This window comes from Telmatherina bonti, assembly GCF_933228915.1.
Source record: "Telmatherina bonti genome assembly, chromosome: 10".
In the NCBI taxonomy this organism is placed as follows: Eukaryota; Metazoa; Chordata; class Actinopteri; order Atheriniformes; family Telmatherinidae; genus Telmatherina; species Telmatherina bonti.
The window spans coordinates 4,203,878-4,224,720 of record NC_136628.1 but is presented as its reverse complement, the minus strand read 5'-3'; the positions used below and the strand labels follow the sequence as shown (position 1 = coordinate 4,224,720).

The 20,843-nt window shown below is 42.5% G+C and overlaps 1 protein-coding gene across 1 annotated transcript in view; it reads left to right on the top strand.

Annotated features, from left to right (window-relative positions):
• The first annotated feature begins 425 nt into the window (after positions 1–425).
• Positions 426–20,843, top strand: part of usp28 (ubiquitin specific peptidase 28) — a 61,299-nt gene continuing 40,881 nt past the window's right edge. Inside the window, exons 1-5 of the mRNA XM_079248169.1 lie at positions 426–566; positions 6,322–6,396; positions 7,546–7,666; positions 8,178–8,265; positions 20,761–20,843. The exon at positions 20,761–20,843 is cut by the window's right edge and continues 80 nt beyond it. Coding sequence (XP_079104295.1) covers positions 531–566; positions 6,322–6,396; positions 7,546–7,666; positions 8,178–8,265; positions 20,761–20,843 — 403 coding nt within the window. The 5' untranslated portion in view covers positions 426–530. The remainder of the gene's footprint in view (positions 567–6,321; positions 6,397–7,545; positions 7,667–8,177; positions 8,266–20,760) is intronic.

The following is a 20,843-nucleotide window of genomic DNA, read 5'->3' as shown; positions in this document are numbered from 1 at the left end:
AATTCTTCTTGGACAAAACAATAAAACATGTTTAACCTGCTTAAAACAAACGTTTTGCAGTCTGATAGTGTCTTCAGTTGTTTGTTGGTTTTAAATCAACACGAACAAATGAATTCAGTTCATTTCCTTCATATCTGCAAAAGCTATCAGCTTAATTTCCTATGAAAACATTTCTAAACTCTGGTCTGCAGCAAACAGCAGAATGAGGATATGATTTGCTCTTCGTCACATGGTCAGGAGGATAACTGGAAACAGCAGATAACTAGAATTATACAGAAATTATACAAAATCTACTGTCCACTGACACAGCATTAAAACTGGAATAACTAATAAATCTGTTCGCACAGAAACAGGAAATCTGTCGCGCACGTCAGCCACCGCGCGCGTTCAGACGCACGCTTGCGCAGACAGGTGAGCGCGCGCAGCTGGCGGCCGCGCTGGGCGCGTGGCAGATGGAGCTGGTGTGAGGAAGAGGCAGCGCTGCGGAGCGTTTTGGGGAGAAGAGGAAGAAAGAGTGAGTTCCGTCTGAAATGAGAGCTGGACAGGCTGGACATGGAGGCGACGCGGTGAGCGCAAAGCATCACGGGCGCGTGACTGACTGGACTAACTAGTTACTAACTAGTTACCACTAACCCCTCTGACCAAACCAGCAGCAAACTCACCTCATCTCATTTCAGAGTTTAACGTGATAATAAAGTAAAGTTCAGCAGAAATTCCAGCTTTTCTGACTCATTTGTTGGAATTCTGACCTGCTTCTGGAGTTTCGTGTCAGCTGTCCTGGAAACGGGCTTTCAGCAGCTTCTCTGCTCATAGTGTGGGGTTGAAAACCACCGTGTGTGAAAGCCACCGTGTGGGGTTGAAAACCACCGTGTGTGAAAGCCACCGTGTGGGGTTGAAAACCACCGTGTGTGAAAACCACCGTGTGGGGTTGAAAGCCACCGTGTGGGGTTGAAAACCACCGTGTGGGGTTGAAAGCCACCGTGTGGGGTTGAAAACCACCGTGTGTGAAAGCCACCGTGTGGGGTTGAAAACCACCGTGTGGGGTTGAAAGCCACCGTGTGGGGTTGAAAGCCACCGTGTGGGGTTGAAAACCACCGTGTGGGGTTGAAAGCCACCGTGTGGGGTTGAAAGCCACCGTGTGGAGTTGAAAGCCACCGTGTGGGGTTGAAAGCTTCCAGTGACTCCAGACATGTTTAACTCTTCCTTCTGGAAGTCTTCATCATTCTGCTGCAGGTGGACTGACAGCAAAGCTGCTTTAACACACAACATGGAAACCTTTCCTTCCATTTTCTACTCAGTATATGTGTTTGCTGGTGTGTGTGTGTGTGTGTGTGTGTGTGTGTGTGGAGGGCACTCAGTGGCATGGTGAGTGGAATGATAAACAGAAGCTTCTGTTAAACATGTCAGACGCCTAAAATAGAGGCTAAGCAAGGAGGTCTCAGATGGCCCCCAGACTCCATATAAGTCTGGTCAGCCTGCTCTTTGCTGTGTGTGTGTGTGTGTGCGTGTGTGTGTGAGTGAGTGATACAGTGACATGAACACCTGCTGACGGGATAGCAGGCTTTATTTAGCAGCTCCCACCCAGCGGACTCAGATTGTTGCTTTATGAAACCAACATTGGATTGAAGGACATGGTGGTTACTAGTGTTTACTGGTGGTTACTGGTGTTTACTGGTGTTTACTGATGGTTACCGGTGTTTACTGGTGGTTACTGGTGTTTACTGGTGGTTACTGGTGTTTACTGGTGGTTACTGGTGTTTACTGATGGTTACCGGTGTTTACTGGTGGTTACCGGTGTTTACTGGTGGTTACTGGTGTTTACTGATGGTTACCGGTGTTTACTGGTGGTTACTGGTGGTTACTGATGGTTACCGGTGGTTACTGGTGTTTACTGGTGGTTACTGATGGTTATAGGTGGTTACTAATGGTTACTGATGGTTACTGGTGTTTACTGGTGGTTACTGGTTTTTACTTATGGTTACTAGTGTTTACTGATGGTTACTGGTGTTTATTAATGGTGACTGGTGTTACTGGTGTTTACTGGTTTTTACTGATGGTTACTGGTGTTTATTAATGGTGACTGGTGTTTACTGGTGTTTACTGGTTTTTACTGATGGTTACTAGTGTTTACTGATGGATACTGGTGTTTACTGATGGTTACTGGTGGTTACTGGTGTTTACTGATGGTTACTGGTGGCTACTGGTGTTTACTGATGGTTACTGGTGTTTACTGATGGTTACTGGTGGCTACTGGTGTTTACTGATGGTTACTGGTGTTTACTGATGGTTACTGGTGGCTACTGGTGTTTACTGATGGTTACTGGTGGTTACTGGTGTTTACTGATGATTACTGGTGGTTACCAATGGTTACTGGTGGTTATTGGTGGTTCCTGATGGTTACTGGTGGTTACTGGTGTTTACTGGTGATTAATGGTGGTTACTGGTGTTTACTGATGGTTACTGGTGTTTACTGATGGTTACTGGTGGTTACTGGTGTTTACTGACGGTTACTGGTGGTTACTGATGGTTACTGGTGGTTACTAGTGTTTACTGATGGTTACTGGTGTTTACTGATGGTTACTGGTGGCTACTGGTGGTTACTGGTGTTTACTGATGGTTACTGGTGTTTACTGATGGTTACTGATGGTTACTGGTGTTTACTGATGGTTACTGGTGGCTACTGGTGGTTACTGGTGGTTACTGATGGTTACTGATGGTTACTGGTGTTTACTGGTGGCTACTGGTGGTTACTGGTGGTTACTGATGGTTACTGGTGTTTACTGACGGTTACTGGTGGTTACTGATGGTTACTGGTGGTTACTAGTGTTTACTGATGGTTACTGGTGTTTACTGATGGTTACTGGTGTTTACTGATGGTTACTGGTGGCTACTGGTGGTTACTGGTGTTTACTGATGGTTACTGGTGTTTACTGATGGTTACTGATGGTTACTGGTGTTTACTGATGGTTACTGGTGGCTACTGGTGGTTACTGGTGGTTACTGATGGTTACTGATGGTTACTGGTGTTTACTGGTGGCTACTGGTGGTTACTGGTGGTTACTGATGGTTACTGATGGTTACTGGTGTTTACTGATGGTTACTGGTGGCTACTGGTGGTTACTGGTGGTTACTGGTGTTTACTGATGGTTACTGGTGTTTACTGATGGTTACTGGTGTTTACTGATGGTTACTGGTGTTTACTGATGGTTACTGGTGGCTACTGGTGGTTACTGATGGTTACTGATGGTTACTGGTGTTTACTGATGGTTACTGGTGGCTACTGGTGGTTACTGGTGGTTACTGATGGTTACTGGTGGCTACTGGTGGTTACTGGTGGTTAATTGTGTTTACTGGTGGTTACTGGTGTTTACTGGTGGTTACTCTTGTTTACTGGTGGTTACTGTTGTTTACTGGTGTTTAATTGTGTTCACTGGTGGTTACTGGTGTTTACTGGTGGTTACTGTTTTTTACTGGTGGTTTCTGGTGTTTACTGGTTGTCGATTGTGTTTACTGATGGTTACTGGTGTTTACTGGGTTTACTGGTCGTTACTGGTGGTTACTGTTGTTTACTCGTGGTTAATTGTGTTTACTGGTGGCTACTGGTGGTTACTGGTCGTTACTGTTGTTTACTGGTGGTTACTTGTGGTTACTGGCCGTTAGTGTGGTTACTGGTGAGGACGAGCGGACGTCCGTTCAGTTAACACATAACAAATCCACTTTTAACAAACCAGTCAGCGGTTTATTGCATATCTGCAACAGGACAAGATGCCTTTTGTCATTAAGATGAAGTTGAACAAGCAGAGATTAAGTCATTTCATGTGGAATTAATGGCTGAACTAAGCCATGCAGATGTGTGAAGAGGGTCCATCCTTGGGAGGACGTAGCAGACAGTCCTCTGCTCCCTCCTCTCCCTCCACTTCATTTTAATTTTCCTATACAGTCAACTTTTGGGATTTATCAAAACGCGACTTGGCGGTAAAATGTCCCTACCTCCACGCCAACTCTGACCCTTCTGTAAGCACATCTGGAGAAATGGGAAACAGCGACACCAAAGGCAGAAAATAAAAGAAATAGTGAGAAATTTGAGACATTTTTCAAAATAAAATACAAAGTTTTACGCAGAATGTTGGACATTAACAGTATTTGCAAAAAAAAAAAAGAAAAGAAAAAAGAAACGCACATTTGATATTGTTCCTTCACCACGTAAAACATCAACCACTAAAATCTGTTCTGAAACGAAGCAGTTCTACTTGTTATAGAAGCCATTTCACACAGTTAATAAGTCGTACAGAAGCTGCCATAATAATAAAGGTCTAAATGAATAATTGCATTAAAATGACGTGTCGTCCTTCATCAGGCTGATCAGGATGTTTCCCCGACCTGCAGATAAAGAACATGAAGTGATGGTTGGATATCAAATGTACCCAAATGTGTAAAGTGCCTTATCTGTCCCTGCGGAGGAGCTTGGAGACTCTGAAGTCAAGCCTTCCAAACCTTCCAAAGGGAAGTGACTTACAGGTCGGGTCCGCTCCTTTTCCCAACCTAGAGCGCAGAACAGAACTATGTTCTCCACAGCCAGACACACCCCAGGAGCCTCATTTATCAAACTGTGTGTAGCAACGCTGACTACAGGTGTCGTACGTACAGAAAACAGGAAATGCGGCGCAAAAAAACATCTGGCCACGCCCACATGTTGGCCATAAAAGGTCAGGTAAACACCCTGATAAATATTAATCGAGCTCATTTCCATGACGGTTCTGCAGGAAAAAAAAGAAAGAAAAAAAAAGAGGAATTTTCTGGGAAATGAGGAAGAAATTCTAATCGATGAGGTTGTAAAATGTAAAAGTATTTTATCTGGTGGAGACGGGACGGACATCACCACCGCCAGAAAGACAGAGACGGTCAGCAGGGGACAGATGCTGTCAGCGTCTCATCAATCTCAGCAGTGGTTCCACCTTGTGTCCTAGCTGCGGTGTCCTCGCAGAGGAACCAATAACTGCCATGAAGGAGGAGGTGCAATGAGAATTCTCCACCTCTGATGTGTTGCATCACTTCTAGACGTAAAGCAGCAGCGTTTGGTTCCAACGTGAGAGGATGATTGACAACACAATCATTCAGATTGGATGATTGATCAGGTGAACGCAGGTGAAGCGCTGACGTCATTTAGTAGCATGTTATGTAGCGTCTCCACTATCTGCACACATCTGCAGCTGTACAACAGGTTTCCTCCTGGGCATGGAGGCTCCTCCACCTGCCTCCATCTGCCCGATGGCCGCTACACCACGTCTGGCTGTGGAGAACATCGTTCTGTTCCTCTGCTCTGGGTTGGGAAAAGGAGCGGACCCGACCTGTCAGTCCCTTCCCTTTGGAAGGTGCCGGACTGGAGTCCAGAGTCTCCATGTTCCATGTCCACCAGCAGGGACAGATAAGCCACATTGGGGAGCATTTTATATCCAACCATCACTTCATGTTCTGTATCTGCAGGTGGAGGAAACACCTGAGCAGCCTGATGATGGGCGACACCTCATTTTAATGCAATTATTCATTTAGACTTTTATTGTTACGACAGCTTCTGTATGACTAATTAACTGTGTGAAATGGTTTTTATAACATGTAGAACTGCTTTGTTTCAGAACACATTTTAGTGGTTGATGTTTTACGTGGTGGAGGAACAATATCAATTTTTTTAAAATGCTGTTAATGTCCAACATTCTGCGTAAAAGTTTATATTTGATTTGGAACAAATGCCCCAAATTTCCCACAATTTCTTTGGTTTTATTTTCTGCCTTTGGTGTCGCCGTTTCTCCAGATGTTGTCGTACGCCAGGGTCAGAGTTGGCGTGGAGGTCGGGACGTTTTACCGGCAAGTCGTGTTTTGATAAATCCCAAAAGTTGACTATACTTGGCGTACGCCGGGTTTTGTGCGACAGATTCGTAAATGAGGCTCCAGGTCTCTTATTTAATACAATATATAAACACTTGAATTAAAGGAGCCTTTGGGTTCGTGGACGGCCTCCCAGCAGAGCGTTAGCTGTTCTCCGCGCTGCTGACTGAACTCCTCTCCATTTGAGACGCCACCAGGTCGTCATGGGAAGACCTTTAGGTGCCTTTAAAGTGGGTCACTGGCTGCAGCTGGAAAACTGTACAGATGAGCTGGTTACTATGTTTCCGAGTCTGAACTGGGAATATTTTATTCCCAGTTAGAATGGTGACTTATCAACTGCGTGTCCCAGTCATGATTTAGTTGGAAGTGCATTCAAATGCAGCTTCACCACCCTGACGTTTCCACAGATGTGAAGAGTTGTTTTTATTTCTCGAGCAGAGCAGAAAGCTGATGGATCAGCTGAGGGAGATCACGGGGATCCAGGACCAACAGATTCTCATCAAAGCCCTGAAGGTAAAGAAAAAACACTGTTTATGAATCAGTGCAAGCTGCCTGCAGCACCAGACATTTCCATGGGTTTAAGATGGTCCAGCTTCTCCCGCTGTCAGACACACAGTGAAGGAAGAAGCTCTACATTTACTGCATGGCTCCAGAACAACAGCAGCAGGGACATTATTAATGTACCATACGGATCAGATAACGCAGTGGTTCCCAAACTGGGGGGCGTGTAGCAAGTCTTCATAAAACCTGGGAGTTTTGGCACTGGACAACTTTGTAAAAGTACCGATGGAAAGCGATGATGAATACACAACAGACACTTCAAATACTCAGAAAAAGAAGAAAATATGATGCAGCACGCGGTCAGTAATAATAATAATCAGTGTGGGAGGGGGGGGGGGGGGGGGGGGCTACAATCTTTTGCATATATCAAAATATTATCATCTGATATTATAAAGTATGAAGCCAAACTAGTTCCAAGACCACTTGGAGAAGTTTCTTCCTGAACACAGGTTAGGAATAAACCAACGATGTTTTACTGAAGCAGCTTCGTCTCGCTGGAAACTCAAATCATCTGAACGAGTTTGTAGATTTTAAACGTTTCACAGCAGCTGAAGAAGAATGGATCATAACACGGACATGGTTTCAACTGCAGCCACTAAAGCGATGACGCCTTTCTTCGTATATTTCTGTGGTTCATTGTTGTCGTCGATGGAAAGGGGCCCCTGCAGAAATCTGTTTTGGAGCCGCTGAGTCCAGAACTGAGGCATGTAGAGGTGTCTGACACTATAGAGGATTGAAACTATGAGCGCTGACCAGCTGAAAGCCTGAAGCTGAACTTTAGGTTGAAGACAAACCCTGTGGTGCTCAGATTCCTCCTCTGGAATAATGCTTATGTTCTGAAACATTCCTAACCTAACTGGAGAGCGATTAAGTGATGATCAGACCATAAAGGGACCGGCTGACTGATGCGCGTCCACCCTGCAGACATAAATGCTGCAGCAGCTCACTGATTCGATACCTCATGTACTGAATTCATCATCAAACCACTCAGCTGCTCTTCATGCTTGGATTGCTTTAATGTGTTGCTTTTATACTCAAACTGATCTGAATTGCTGAGGGAAGTTATTTCATCTCATGTCCTCTTTGTTGTCTCTTTTCAAGGCCAGTCAGGGGGACATTGGACAGGCAGTTGGACTGCTAACAACCCCGCCTGCAGAGATGCAGGACCCTGCAGAGTCGCGGGAGTCAGGGACATCTGGAGAGACCTGGGAAGGTCAGAAAGGTACAGAAGGAGCTCCTACATCATTCTGACTACATTACATCCATTATTACATACAAGATTATAGAAATGTGGAGACAAGGATGACGACAGAAACGGCTTATTGTCAACCCACATGTAGCGAGAGTTATGACAAGCAGTCGGCCGGCGACCTCCAGCGGAGTCTTGCTTCAGCAGCCAGAAGGTTGAAACACTACAGAGTAAAAGTCAGACCATCATGTCAACAACTGTTTTCTTTAGGAGCTCCACTTTCTGCTGCTGAACGTCTCCGGACTCAGTAGAGTCAGTCATTTACTCTGACTGTACCCTGGAGAACGGCACGGTCCCAAACACATCCTAAAATCTCCAACCCCCCAGATATGATGATGATGATAACATTTTAGCTGCAATAAAAGAAAGCTTTAGCCATAAACTGTATTACAAAGGTGTCTTTAGCTGTTGGATGATGCAACATGAACCCGTCTGCTTTCGGATGAGGAGATTCCAGGTTTCATGAAGTTTTCTGTTTCTGCAGGGCTTCCCAAAGATGAGCTGCAGGCAGCCATTGAGCTCAGCCTGCAGGAGTCCCACAATGTCCAGGAGGAAGAGAGGGAGTTCCACAGGTACAACACACCTGCTGTCACACTGCTGCTGGTTGCTTAACGATGCATTGCCTGCGACCTGGTTCAGGCAGACAACTCAAGCTGCTGACTTACAGCTCATCTGCTTTACATGTTTCATGCTACATATCAGACATCCAGTCTGGAGCTCGGCTGTGCCTGAACACCCCTGTTTGGTGTGACCCTGCTGACCCAGGTGTTAAGCGTCCACCTGCAGACTCCTCAACAGAAAATGATCCGGATTGACTTGAATGGGCTGTGCAAAGAATGGTGCACATCTGGTGGCTGGTTGAATGAGATGCTGCAGTGTCCTCTGTCAGAAGGAGATTCACATCCAGAGTTGGTTTATGTATTGGCTACTTTACTCACTGTTAATAACATAATGTTGTGGTTTGTACAGAATAAACAGAAACAAACACAAATTAACAAAATCAATTCAAAATATCCATATTATGTTGAAATGAAAGTTCTAAGTCAGCTGCATCGATGCTCAAGGAGAGGAACATAAAAAGAAAAGTGCGTCCCTAAATGGCCACTAGATGGCATTCTAAGACCAGAAATGAACCCACTGTGTGTTTTTACAGTTGACCAGCAGCTCAGCTGATTGATCAGCTTAATTAGCCTGTGGCGTTAGCTTTTGCAGCAGCTGTAGAATATCTGAAGGAACATTAAGCATGGCAATGCTGCTACATATCAGATAAAAACAGGAATTAGCCAGCATGTGGCTAATCACATTCCTGACAATGTGGTAACGTAACAAACAACTTGAACAGAAACACATATCAGAACAACATACAACAAGTACAAAATAAAAGAACTAGTGATAGTTAAAAGTCATGTGACGTTCATTTGTCTCAGCCAACCATGGATAAACACTGTTAGCTCACTAGCTCCAGCAGGCTAGCTGCTTCAAAGTGGGTCGATCTAACAATGGTGGCAGAGCAGTGCATTGCATCACATGACACTGCAGAAGGTGAGGGCATGCACAGGGGTCTCCTGTGGCTGTGCGGGGCTCACTGTCCTCTGGCATGCTTGGGCTGCTCACTCGGGTTGGTGGGGGTTGAGATTAGGGGCTGGATGGGTTCAGGAGACTGGAGGGATGGGTTGTGGTTGGATGGGGACTGGGCACTGGGGTGGGTGGCTGTCTGGTGTGACCCTGCTGACCCGGGTGTTAAGCGGCTGTCTTCCCTGGGGTGTTAAGCGGCTGTCTGGTTCTTTCCCCGACTCTTGCTTCGGCAGCTATACATGGCAGGGCAGACGGGCTGCTGGCATGAGTCTGCGCTGTCTGACTGCAGGGGTGCTATGACTGCAGCTTTCCTCTGCAGACCTGGGGCGGTCTTGGTGCTCTTTGTCGACTACTGGCTGCCTGGGTATTGGGGCCCTCTGGATATGTCCCTGGTCCTTGGAGGGGGTGTGGTTGCATTTGTATGATCACGCAATACAAATCATTCCTAATGTTTAGTACACACACATGCACGCCCACGCACATGTACACAGACACACACACCTACACCACTGTGCATACACACAGACCTGAACACGGCAATGAATTCTGGGACATGGAGTTCTGTCAGAAAAACAGGGACCTTTCTACAGTTTCCTCTGTATTTGTGTAGCAAATACATAACCTCACAAAGTCCACGATCTTCCTGGAGGGAGGAATGCTCTGCAGGCACCCCAGGCAATGTAACGAGCTTCATCATGGGTCGAGTGAATGTCTGGTCCTTAATCTGCACTTCTGCAGACCTACTCTGCCATCTGATCCTGGGAAAACCTTTGTGATGCTGCCTACTGGCCAGATGGGCCTGGGCAGTTGAGAATCCACGATCATGACCGTAGTTTAGCTACTTCTGTCCAGGTTGAAGGCCTGGGAGATATCCTTACTGACTCCAGAGGGGGTCAGCAACAGTCTGACTTTGTTGCCATCTTTGACTACCAATTAAATCAGTTGCTCCATAAACAACTGAGCCGTCACCTTATTGTGGTGGAGGGGTTTGTGTGTCCCAAAGATCCTAGCAGCTATGTTGTCTGGGGCTTTATGCCCCTGGTAGGGTCACCCATGGCAAACAGGTGTCTAGGGTAGGGACCAGACCAAGTACGGCTCACAAGACCCCTGTGATGAACACAAATGCGGGCAGAAATGTTCCCTTGCCCGGACGCGGGTTACCGGGACCCCCCTCTGGAGCCAGGCCTGGGGGTGGGGTACAAGAGCAAGCGTCTGGTGGCCGGGCCTTTACCCATGGGGCCCGGTCGAGCTCAGCCCGAAAGGGTTAAATGGGCCCCACCTCCCGTGGGCTCACCATCTGCGGGAGGAGCCGTAGGGGTCGGGTGCGATGTGAGCTGGGCGGCAGCAAGAGGCGGGGACCCTGGCGGTCCGATCCCCGGCTGCAGAAGCTGGCTCTAGGGACGTGGAACGTCACCTCTCTGGTGGGGAAGGAGCCTGACCTTCTGCGCGAGGTTGAGCGGTTCCGGCTAGATATAGTTGGACTCACCTCGACGCATGGCTTGGGCTCTGGAACCAGTACCCTCAAGAGGGGCTGGACTTTCTTCCACTCTGGAGTTGCTCATGGTGAGAGGCGCCGAGCAGGTGTGGGCATTCTCATCAGCCCCCAGCTTGGTGCCTGCACGTTGGGGTTTACCCCGGTGGATGAAAGGGTAGTTTCCCTCCGCCTCCGGGTGGGGGGACGGGTCCTGACTGTTGTCTGTGCTTATGCACCGAACAGCAGTTCCCACCCTTTCTGGAGTCCTTGGAGGGAGTGCTGGAGGGTGCTCCTTCTGGGGACTCCATTGTTCTGCTGGGGGACTTCAATGCTCACGTGGGCAATGACAGTGAGACCTGGAGGGGAGTGATTGGGAGGCATGGTCCCCCCCCTCTGAACCCAAATGGTGTTTTGTTATTGGACTTCTGTGCTCGTCATGGATTGTCCATAATGAACACCATGTTCCAACTTAAGAGTGTCCATATGTACACCTGGCATCAGGATTCCCTGGGCCGCAGTTCGATGATCGATTTTGTAGTCATATCGTCGGACCTGCGGCCACATGCCTTGGACACTCGGGTGAAGGGGGGGGGGGGGGCTGTCTGCTGATCACCATCTGAGTTGGCTCAGATGGTGGGGGAGGAAGCCGGTCAGATCTGGCAGGCCCAAACGTGCTGTGAGGGTCTGCTGGGAACGTCTGGCTGAGTCCCCCGTCAGAGCGAGCTTCAACTCCCACCTTCAGCAGAGCTTCAACCATGTCCCGAGTGAGGCGGGGGACATTGAGTCCGAATGGGCTGTGTTCCGTGCCTCTATTGCTGAGGCAGCCAGCCAGAGCTGTGGCTGTAAGGTCGTTGGTGCCTGTCAGGGCGGTAATCCCAGGACTCGTTGGTGGACACCAACAGTGAGGGATGCCATCAAGCTGAAGAAGGAGTCCTATCGGGCCTTCTTGGCCTGTGGGACTCTGGAGGCAGCTGATGGGTACCGACAGGCTATGCGGCATGTGGTACCCATGAGGCAAACATCATGAGGCAAAAACTCGGGCATGGGAGGAGTTCGGCGAGGCCATGGAGAAAGACTTCCGGATGGCTTCAAGGAGATTCTGGTCCACCCTCTGGCGGCTCAGGAGGGGGAAGCAGTGCTCCGTCAATACTGTGTACAGTGGAGGTGGGGAGCTGCTGACCTCAACTTGGGACGTTGTGGGTCGGTGGAGGGAATACTTCGAAGACCTCCTCAATCCTACCAACACGTCTTCCGATGAGGAAGCAGAGCTGGGGGACTCAGGGGTGGACTCTCCTATCTCTGGGGCTGAAGTCGCTGAGGTGGTCAAAAAGCTCCTTGGCGGCAAGGCCGTGGGGGTGGATGAGATCCGCCCGGAGTTCCTTAAGGCTCTGGGTGCTGTGGGGCTGTCCTGGCTGACACGCCTCTACAGCATCGCATGGACATCGGGGGCAGTACCGCTGGATTGGCAGGCTGGGGTGGTGGTCCCCCTTTTTAAGAAGGGGGACCAGAGGGTGTGTTCCAATTACAGGGGAATCACACTCCTCAGCCTCCCCTGGTAAGGTCTATTCAGGGTTCCTGAAGAGGAGGGTCCGCCGGATAGTCGAATCCCGGATTGAGGAGGAGCAGTGTGGTTTTCGTCCTGGTCGCGGAACAGTGGACCAGCTCTTTACCCTCTTTGGGGTCCTGGAGGGGGCATGGGAGTTTGCCCAACCAGTCTACATGTGCTTTGTGGACCTGGAGAAAGCGTTCGGCCGTGTCCCCCAGGGGCTCCTGTGGGGGGTACTCCGGGAGTATGGGGTACCAGACCCCCTTGTGCGAGCTGTCCGGTCCCTGTACGACAGGTGTCAGAGCTTGGTCCACATTGCCGGTAGTAAGTCGGATTCGTTTCCGGTGAGGGTTGGACTCCGCCAAGGCTGCCCTTTATCACCGCGGCTGAGTGTGAAGCGGCTGGGATGAGAATCAGCACCTCCCAATCTGAGACCATGGTCCTCAGCCGGAATAGGGTGGATTCCCCTCTCCGGGTCGGGAGTCAGGTCCTGCCTCAAGTGGAGGAGTTTAAATATCTCGGGGTCTTGTTCACGAGTGAGGGAAGGATGGAGGTCAAGATCGACATACGGATCGGTGCGGCGTCTGCAGTAATGCGGACTCTGCGCCGGTCTGTCGTGGCAAAGAAGGAGCTGAGTCAGAAGGCGAAGCGCTCGATTTACCAGTCGATCTACGTTCCTACCCTCACCTATGGTCATGAGCTGTGGGTCGTGACCGAAAGAATGAGATCTTGTATACAGGCGGCTGAAATGAGTTTCCTCCGCAGGGTGGCCGGGCTCTCCCTTAGAGATAGGGTGAGGTGCTCGGTCTTCTGGGAGGAGATCAGCGTAGAGCCGCTGCTCCGCATCGAGAGGAACCAGTTGAGGTGGCTCGGGCATCTGGTCAGGATGCCTCCTGGACGCCTCCCTGGTGAGGTGCTCCAGGCACGTCCCTCTGGGAGGAGACCCCGGGGAAGACCCAGGACACGCTGGAGGGATTATATCTCTCGGCTGGCCTGGGAACGCCTCGGGATCCCCCCGCAGAGTTGGCAAATGTGGCTGGGGAGAGGGAAGTCTGGGCTTCCCTGCTTAGGCTGCTGCCCCCACGACCCGACCCCGGATAAGTGGCACAAAGATGAAGATGATGAAGAAGAAGCTCCATTAACAACTTGAGGGAGAGAAGATTCCCGCCGCCTCGTTAGCATAAGATTTAGGGTCAGGATCAGCAATGACCGATGATGCATAGTGAAGAGGCTTTGCATTTGTCACGGTCAGAGACCGGGGTGGAGGGGTGGACCCAAAAGCAGAACGTACAGATGAAGAGGTAAATGAAGTATTTATTTAGTACTCAGATCCTGTTGGTCTGGTCCAGGGAAGAACTTCTCAGATCATTGGAATTCTGATGATAGTGGAGGTTGCTGGGGGGGTGGCCTCTGGTTGTGGTGGTTGGCCTTGGTTTGAGGCAGAACAAGCAGGCAGGCATAAGCAGTTGGTGAAGTTGGCTGAGGAAAAGGATCCTGATCCAGGAAGACGTCTATAATGGTGTTGATGTGCTGAGGAGGCAAAGAAAAACAAAATGAAATCTCTAGCGATGAGCCACAAGGTAAGCACTGGAACTGGCCTGATTACCACGCAGTAAAGAGAGACAGTCTGGCGAAGACTGGAACTCCAGCTTGTCCTTAAATAGCAGGATAAATCAGGAAGATGAGCTCCAGGTGGTTGTAATTGAAGCTCCAGACTCCGCCTCGAGTCCCCATGGCAACCTGCACAGACTCAAACAGCAAACCATGACAGCATTAGGTTTGCCTTCCACTTTAATAAGTGCTGTAAGAAGGACTCTTCAGTAACAACCTATTCCTCTAGGATGACTTGGACTGCACACCTAACTGACCTTATTTCCTTTTTCAGGCACCCCCAAAATTTGATTTTGTGTTTAGCTAGCTGCTCCTGGAGAACAGGGTTCTTACCACAGAATCACAAGCTCCATTGCAGAAACTGGTACCTTGATTCAACCAGACCTCAAACGACGTTTCAAGATGGGAGATGAATGTATGCAGGGACATGACTTGGGACTATTAATGCAGACTGGGCGGTTGATCCAGAAGTACACATAGGGTCTTTCGACATTTTGAAGGTGATGCCCCTGTTGAGGAAAAAAGTCTGTCAATGATGAGGAGTCTGGTTCTGAAGTGAAAAGATTAAAAAGTTTATTGAACAGAAAGAGAAGGAACAGAGTATTACAAGGAGAGACAGTTCAGAGGTCTTACAGAGCAGAAATCTGAAAAAACTCAGAGGAGTCTGAGACAAAACTGCCTTTTCAGACCTCGCCTACAGGACGTCAATTGCATGTCATCATCATTGTTATTCTAAGAGTTAGGTCAAACTGACCACATTCAGCTTGACATCTTCAGACCTACAGAAGATGACTGTAGGTCTGAAGGTGCAAAGCTGGAGATGAGAATCTGATGACTAACCTGGTCAAAAGCACGGTCAAAATCATCACCTAGTCAAAACCATCAGAAATGAATAAATGCTAAGGATTAGGAAATATAAGACTACCTAAGCTAGAACATGAAATTTTCCACCACACCCAACGTTTCTCATGCCTCCGGCCTACAAAGGTTCTACGCCTTCTGACTAGAAGGCTGGTTTGTGGATTCAGGGGTTTGCTGTTGGGGAGGTCAGCCATTTTGGTGACGACGGGTTTGCCATGCTATTTCTGGCATTCTGCACACTGCCTCTGGTATGTGTTCATATCAGTTGTTGGCCCCTGGCAAACCAGTAGTAGCAACATGGCTCTGCAAAGACTCATCTGGACCAGGCTACCGGAGAAATGTGTCAATGAGGCTGGTGACGGGGTGTTCTGGAGCTAAAAGGGTGCCGTGTTTCAGAACTAAACTTTCTGCTTGTAGCAATCGTCCCCAGCTCCAGTCAGCCCAGTGATAGGCTCATACTCAGGTGAGAGCATACTGATATGGCTGCTGGTGCCTACAGCACGTCCCTTTCCAAGGTCTCAAACTCATCCATTCCACTTGTTGTCTAAAACCTGCTCAGAAGCAGTCCTAGCAGAGGAGACCGCCCCGTGAAGGACTTGCTGCGTGGCTTCAACCAGCTCTTCCCTTGACATGAAAGTGCTGGGGTCTGGAATACCAGGCTTTGCTCTGCCTGTGAGGTGGGCCGTGGACCAGATGCTGAGGTGCAAAGCTCTGAGAGTTTGAAGAGGGGAATCTGACAGTTAACCTGGTCAAACGCAAGGGAAAGTTCAGCAGGATCAGGACTGGCCAGTGGCCCTGGTCCAGAAGGATCAGGACTGGCCAGTGGACCTGATCCTTCTGGACCAGGACTGGCCAGTGGTCCTGGTGGTAGGGAACCAGTACCAGACAGAGACCAGTTCCAGTGGAGGGGGGTGGGGGGGGGACTGTTCCTCACCTGGCTTTACGTGTATAGATAAGACCACGGGCACACCTTTACCTCCACTTTAACTGATGTTTGTAAAGGAAGAGCGTGGACAGCTCTCTTTCTGTACACGGTTTCCGTGCTTCAAACCACTTCATCTGACCTGATGAAGAGGAAACAGATGAAGAGATGACAGAAAAAAGGATAAAAGATTACTGTAAATAAGTGTAGATTACTATAGAATAATATGAATTAGTGTAGATTACTATAGAATAATATGAATTAGTATAGATTACTATAGAATAATATGAATTAGTGTAGATTACTATAGAATAATATGAATTAGTGTAGATTACTATGGAATAATATGAATTATTATAGATTACTATAGAATAATATGAATTAGTGTAGATTACTATAGAATAATATAAATTAGTGTAGATTACTATGGAATAATATGAATTATTATAGATTACTATAGAATAATATGAATTAGTGTAGATTACTATGGAATAATATGAATTATTATAGATTACTATAGAATAATATGAATTAGTATAGATTACTATAGAATAATATGAATTAGTGTAGATTACTATAGAATAATATAAATTAGTGTAGATTACTATGGAATAATATGAATTATTATAGATTACTATAGAATAATATGAATTAGTGTAGATTACTATGGAATAATATGAATTATAGATTACTATAGAATAATATGAATTAGTATAGATTACTATAGAATAATATGAATTAGTGTAGATTACTATAGAATAATATGAATTAGTGTAGATTACTATAGAATAATATGAATTAGTGTAGATTACTATGGAATAATATGAATTAGTGTAGATTACTATAGAATAATATGAATTAGTGTAGATTACTATAGAATAATATGAATTAGTGTAGATTACTATAGAATAATATGAATTAGTGTAGATTACTATAGAATAATATGAATTAGTGTAGATTACTATAGAATAATGTGAATTAGTGTAGATTACTATGGAATAATATGAATTAGTGTAGATTACTATAGAATAATATGAATTAGTGTAGATTACTATAGAATAATGTGAATTAGTGTAGATTACTATGGAATAATATGAATTATTATAGATTACTATAGAATAATATGAATTAGTGTAGATTACTATAGAATAATATGAATTAGTGTAGATTACTATAGAATAATATGAATTAGTGTAGATTACTATAGAATAATATGAAAAACTATATTACTACAGAATAATATGAATTAGTGTAGATTACTATAGAATAATATGAATTAGTGTAGATTACTATAGAATAATATGAATTAGTGTAGATTACTATAGAATAATATGAATTAGTGTAGATTACTATAAAATAATGTGAATTAGTGTAGATTACTATAGAATAATATGAATTAGTGTAGATTACTATAGAATAATATGAATTATTATAGATTACTATAGAATAATATGAATTAGTGTAGATTACTATAGAATAATATGAATTAGTGTTGATTACTATGGAATAATATGAATTAGTGTAGATTACTATGGAATAATATGAATTATTATAGATTACTATAGAATAATATGAATTAGTTTAGATTACTATGGAATAATATGAATTAGTGTAGATTACTATAGAATAATATGAAAAACTATATTACTACAGAATAATATGAATTAGTGTAGATTACTATAGAATAATATGAATTAGTGTAGATTGCTATAGAATAACATGAATTAGTGTAGATTACTATAGAATAATATGAATTAGTGTAGATTACTATAAAATAATATGAATTAGTGTAGATTACTATAGAATAATATGAAAAACTATATTACTACAGAATAATATGAATTAGTGTAGATTACTATAGAATAATATGAATTAGTGTAGATTGCTATAGAATAACATGAATTAGTGTAGATTACTATAGAATAATATGAATTAGTGTAGATTACTATAAAATAATATGAATTAGTGTAGATTACTATAGAATAATATGAATTAGTGTAGATTACTATAAAATAATATGAATTAGTGTAGATTACTATAGAATAATATGAAAAACTATATTACTACAGAATATTATGAATTAGTGTAGATTACTATAGAATAATATGAATTAGTGTAGATTGCTATAGAATAACATGAATTAGTGTAGATTACTATAGAATAATATGAATTAGTGTAGATTACTATAGAATAATATGAAAAACTATATTACTACAGAATAATATGAATTAGTGTAGATTACTATAAAATAATATGAATTAGTGTAGATTACTATAGAATAATATGAATGAGTGTAGATTACTATAGAATAATATGAATTAGTGTAGATTACTATAGAATAATATGAATTAGTGTAGATTACTATAAAATAATATGAATTAGTATAGATTACTATAGAATAATATGAATTAGTGTAGATTACTATAAAATAATATGAATTAGTATAGATTACTATAGAATAACATGAATGAGTGTAGATTACTATTGAATAATATGAATTAGTGTAGATTACTATGGAATAATATGAATTAGTATAGATTACTATAGAATAATATGAATTAGTGTAGATTACTATAGAATAATATGAATTAGTGTAGATTACTATAGAATAATATGAATTAGTGTAGATTACTATGGAATAATATGAATTATTATAGATTACTATAGAATAATATGAATTAGTGTAGATTACTATAGAATAATATAAATTAGTGTAGATTACTATGGAATAATATGAATTATTATAGATTACTATAGAATAATATGAATTAGTGTAGATTACTATGGAATAATATGAATTATTATAGATTACTATAGAATAATATGAATTAGTATAGATTACTATAGAATAATATGAATTAGTGTAGATTACTATAGAATAATATGAATTAGTGTAGATTACTATAGAATAATATGAATTAGTGTAGATTACTATGGAATAATATGAATTAGTGTAGATTACTATAGAATAATATGAATTAGTGTAGATTACTATAGAATAATATGAATTAGTGTAGATTACTATAGAATAATATGAATTAGTGTAGATTACTATAGAATAATATGAATTAGTGTAGATTACTATAGAATAATGTGAATTAGTGTAGATTACTATGGAATAATATGAATTAGTGTAGATTACTATAGAATAATATGAATTAGTGTAGATTACTATAGAATAATGTGAATTAGTGTAGATTACTATGGAATAATATGAATTATTATAGATTACTATAGAATAATATGAATTAGTGTAGATTACTATAGAATAATATGAATTAGTGTTGATTACTATGGAATAATATGAATTAGTGTAGATTACTATGGAATAATATGAATTATTATAGATTACTATAGAATAATATGAATTAGTTTAGATTACTATGGAATAATATGAATTAGTGTAGATTACTATAGAATAATATGAAAAACTATATTACTACAGAATAATATGAATTAGTGTAGATTACTATAGAATAATATGAATTAGTGTAGATTGCTATAGAATAACATGAATTAGTGTAGATTACTATAGAATAATATGAATTAGTGTAGATTACTATAAAATAATATGAATTAGTGTAGATTACTATAGAATAATATGAATTAGTGTAGATTACTATAAAATAATATGAATTAGTGTAGATTACTATAGAATAATATGAAAAACTATATTACTACAGAATATTATGAATTAGTGTAGATTACTATAGAATAATATGAATTAGTGTAGATTGCTATAGAATAACATGAATTAGTGTAGATTACTATAGAATAATATGAATTAGTGTAGATTACTATAGAATAATATGAAAAACTATATTACTACAGAATAATATGAATTAGTGTAGATTACTATAGAATAATATGAATTAGTGTAGATTACTATAGAATAATATGAATTAGTGTAGATTACTATAGAATAATATGAATTAGTGTAGATTACTATAAAACAATATGAATTAGTGTAGATTACTATAGAATAATATGAAAAACTATATTACTACAGAATAATATGAATTAGTGTAGATTACTACAGAATAATATGAATTAGTGTAGATTACTATAAAATAATATGAATTAGTGTAGATTACTATAGAATAATATGAAAAACTATATTACTACAGAATAATATGAATTAGTGTAGATTACTATAGAATAATATGAATTAGTGTAGATTACTATAGAATAATATGAATTAGTGTAGATTACTATAAAATAATATGAATTAGTGTAGATTACTATAGAATAATATGAATTAGTGTAGATTACTATAAAATAATATGAATTAGTGTAGATTACTATAGAATAATATAAATTAGTGTAGATTACTATAGAATAATATGAATTAGTGTAGATTACTATAAAATAATATGAATTAGTGTAGATTACTATAGAATAATATGAAAAACTATATTACTACAGAATAATATGAATTAGTGTAGATTACTACAGAATAATATGAATTAGTGTAGATTACTATAAAATAATATGAATTAGTGTAGATTACTATAGAATAATATGAAAAACTATATTACTACAGAATAATATGAATTAGTGTAGATTACTATAGAATAATATGAATTAGTGTAGATTACTATAGAATAATATGAATTAGTGTAGATTACTATAGAATAATATGAATTAGTGTAGATTACTATAGATTAATGTAGATGACTGTAGATAACAGATATGTGTGATGACTGGTTTCGGCAGATTGCTGGGATTTTCTGCCTGCAGAGGGATGAATGTTCCAAACATGCTCCAAAGTTACTGTCAATGCTTTTAATCTTCTTTCCTCCATTATTATCATCGTTTAACTGTGTATGTTTATGATTCATTGGAGCAGCGAGCATATCTGTTTGTGGCTAAACTGCGGAAATGCTTTGCATCTGCACCTTCTGCATAATGGAGCTTAATAACACACATGTCTGCCTCTCTGTATACACATAACGTAAACCATAACGGGATAGACGAGAGAATCGTGCGACCTCTGCACGGCAGGGGATCTACCCGAGTCTGCCTGTGTGTAACTGAGCCAGAAGCATGCATTAACAGGATGATGTGGTGTTGAACAGGGCTCTGGAGGCCAGCGCTCAGGAGAACGCTGCTAGAATGAAGAGGAAGCGATGTGACGCCCAGAGTGACATGTGCAGCCCTG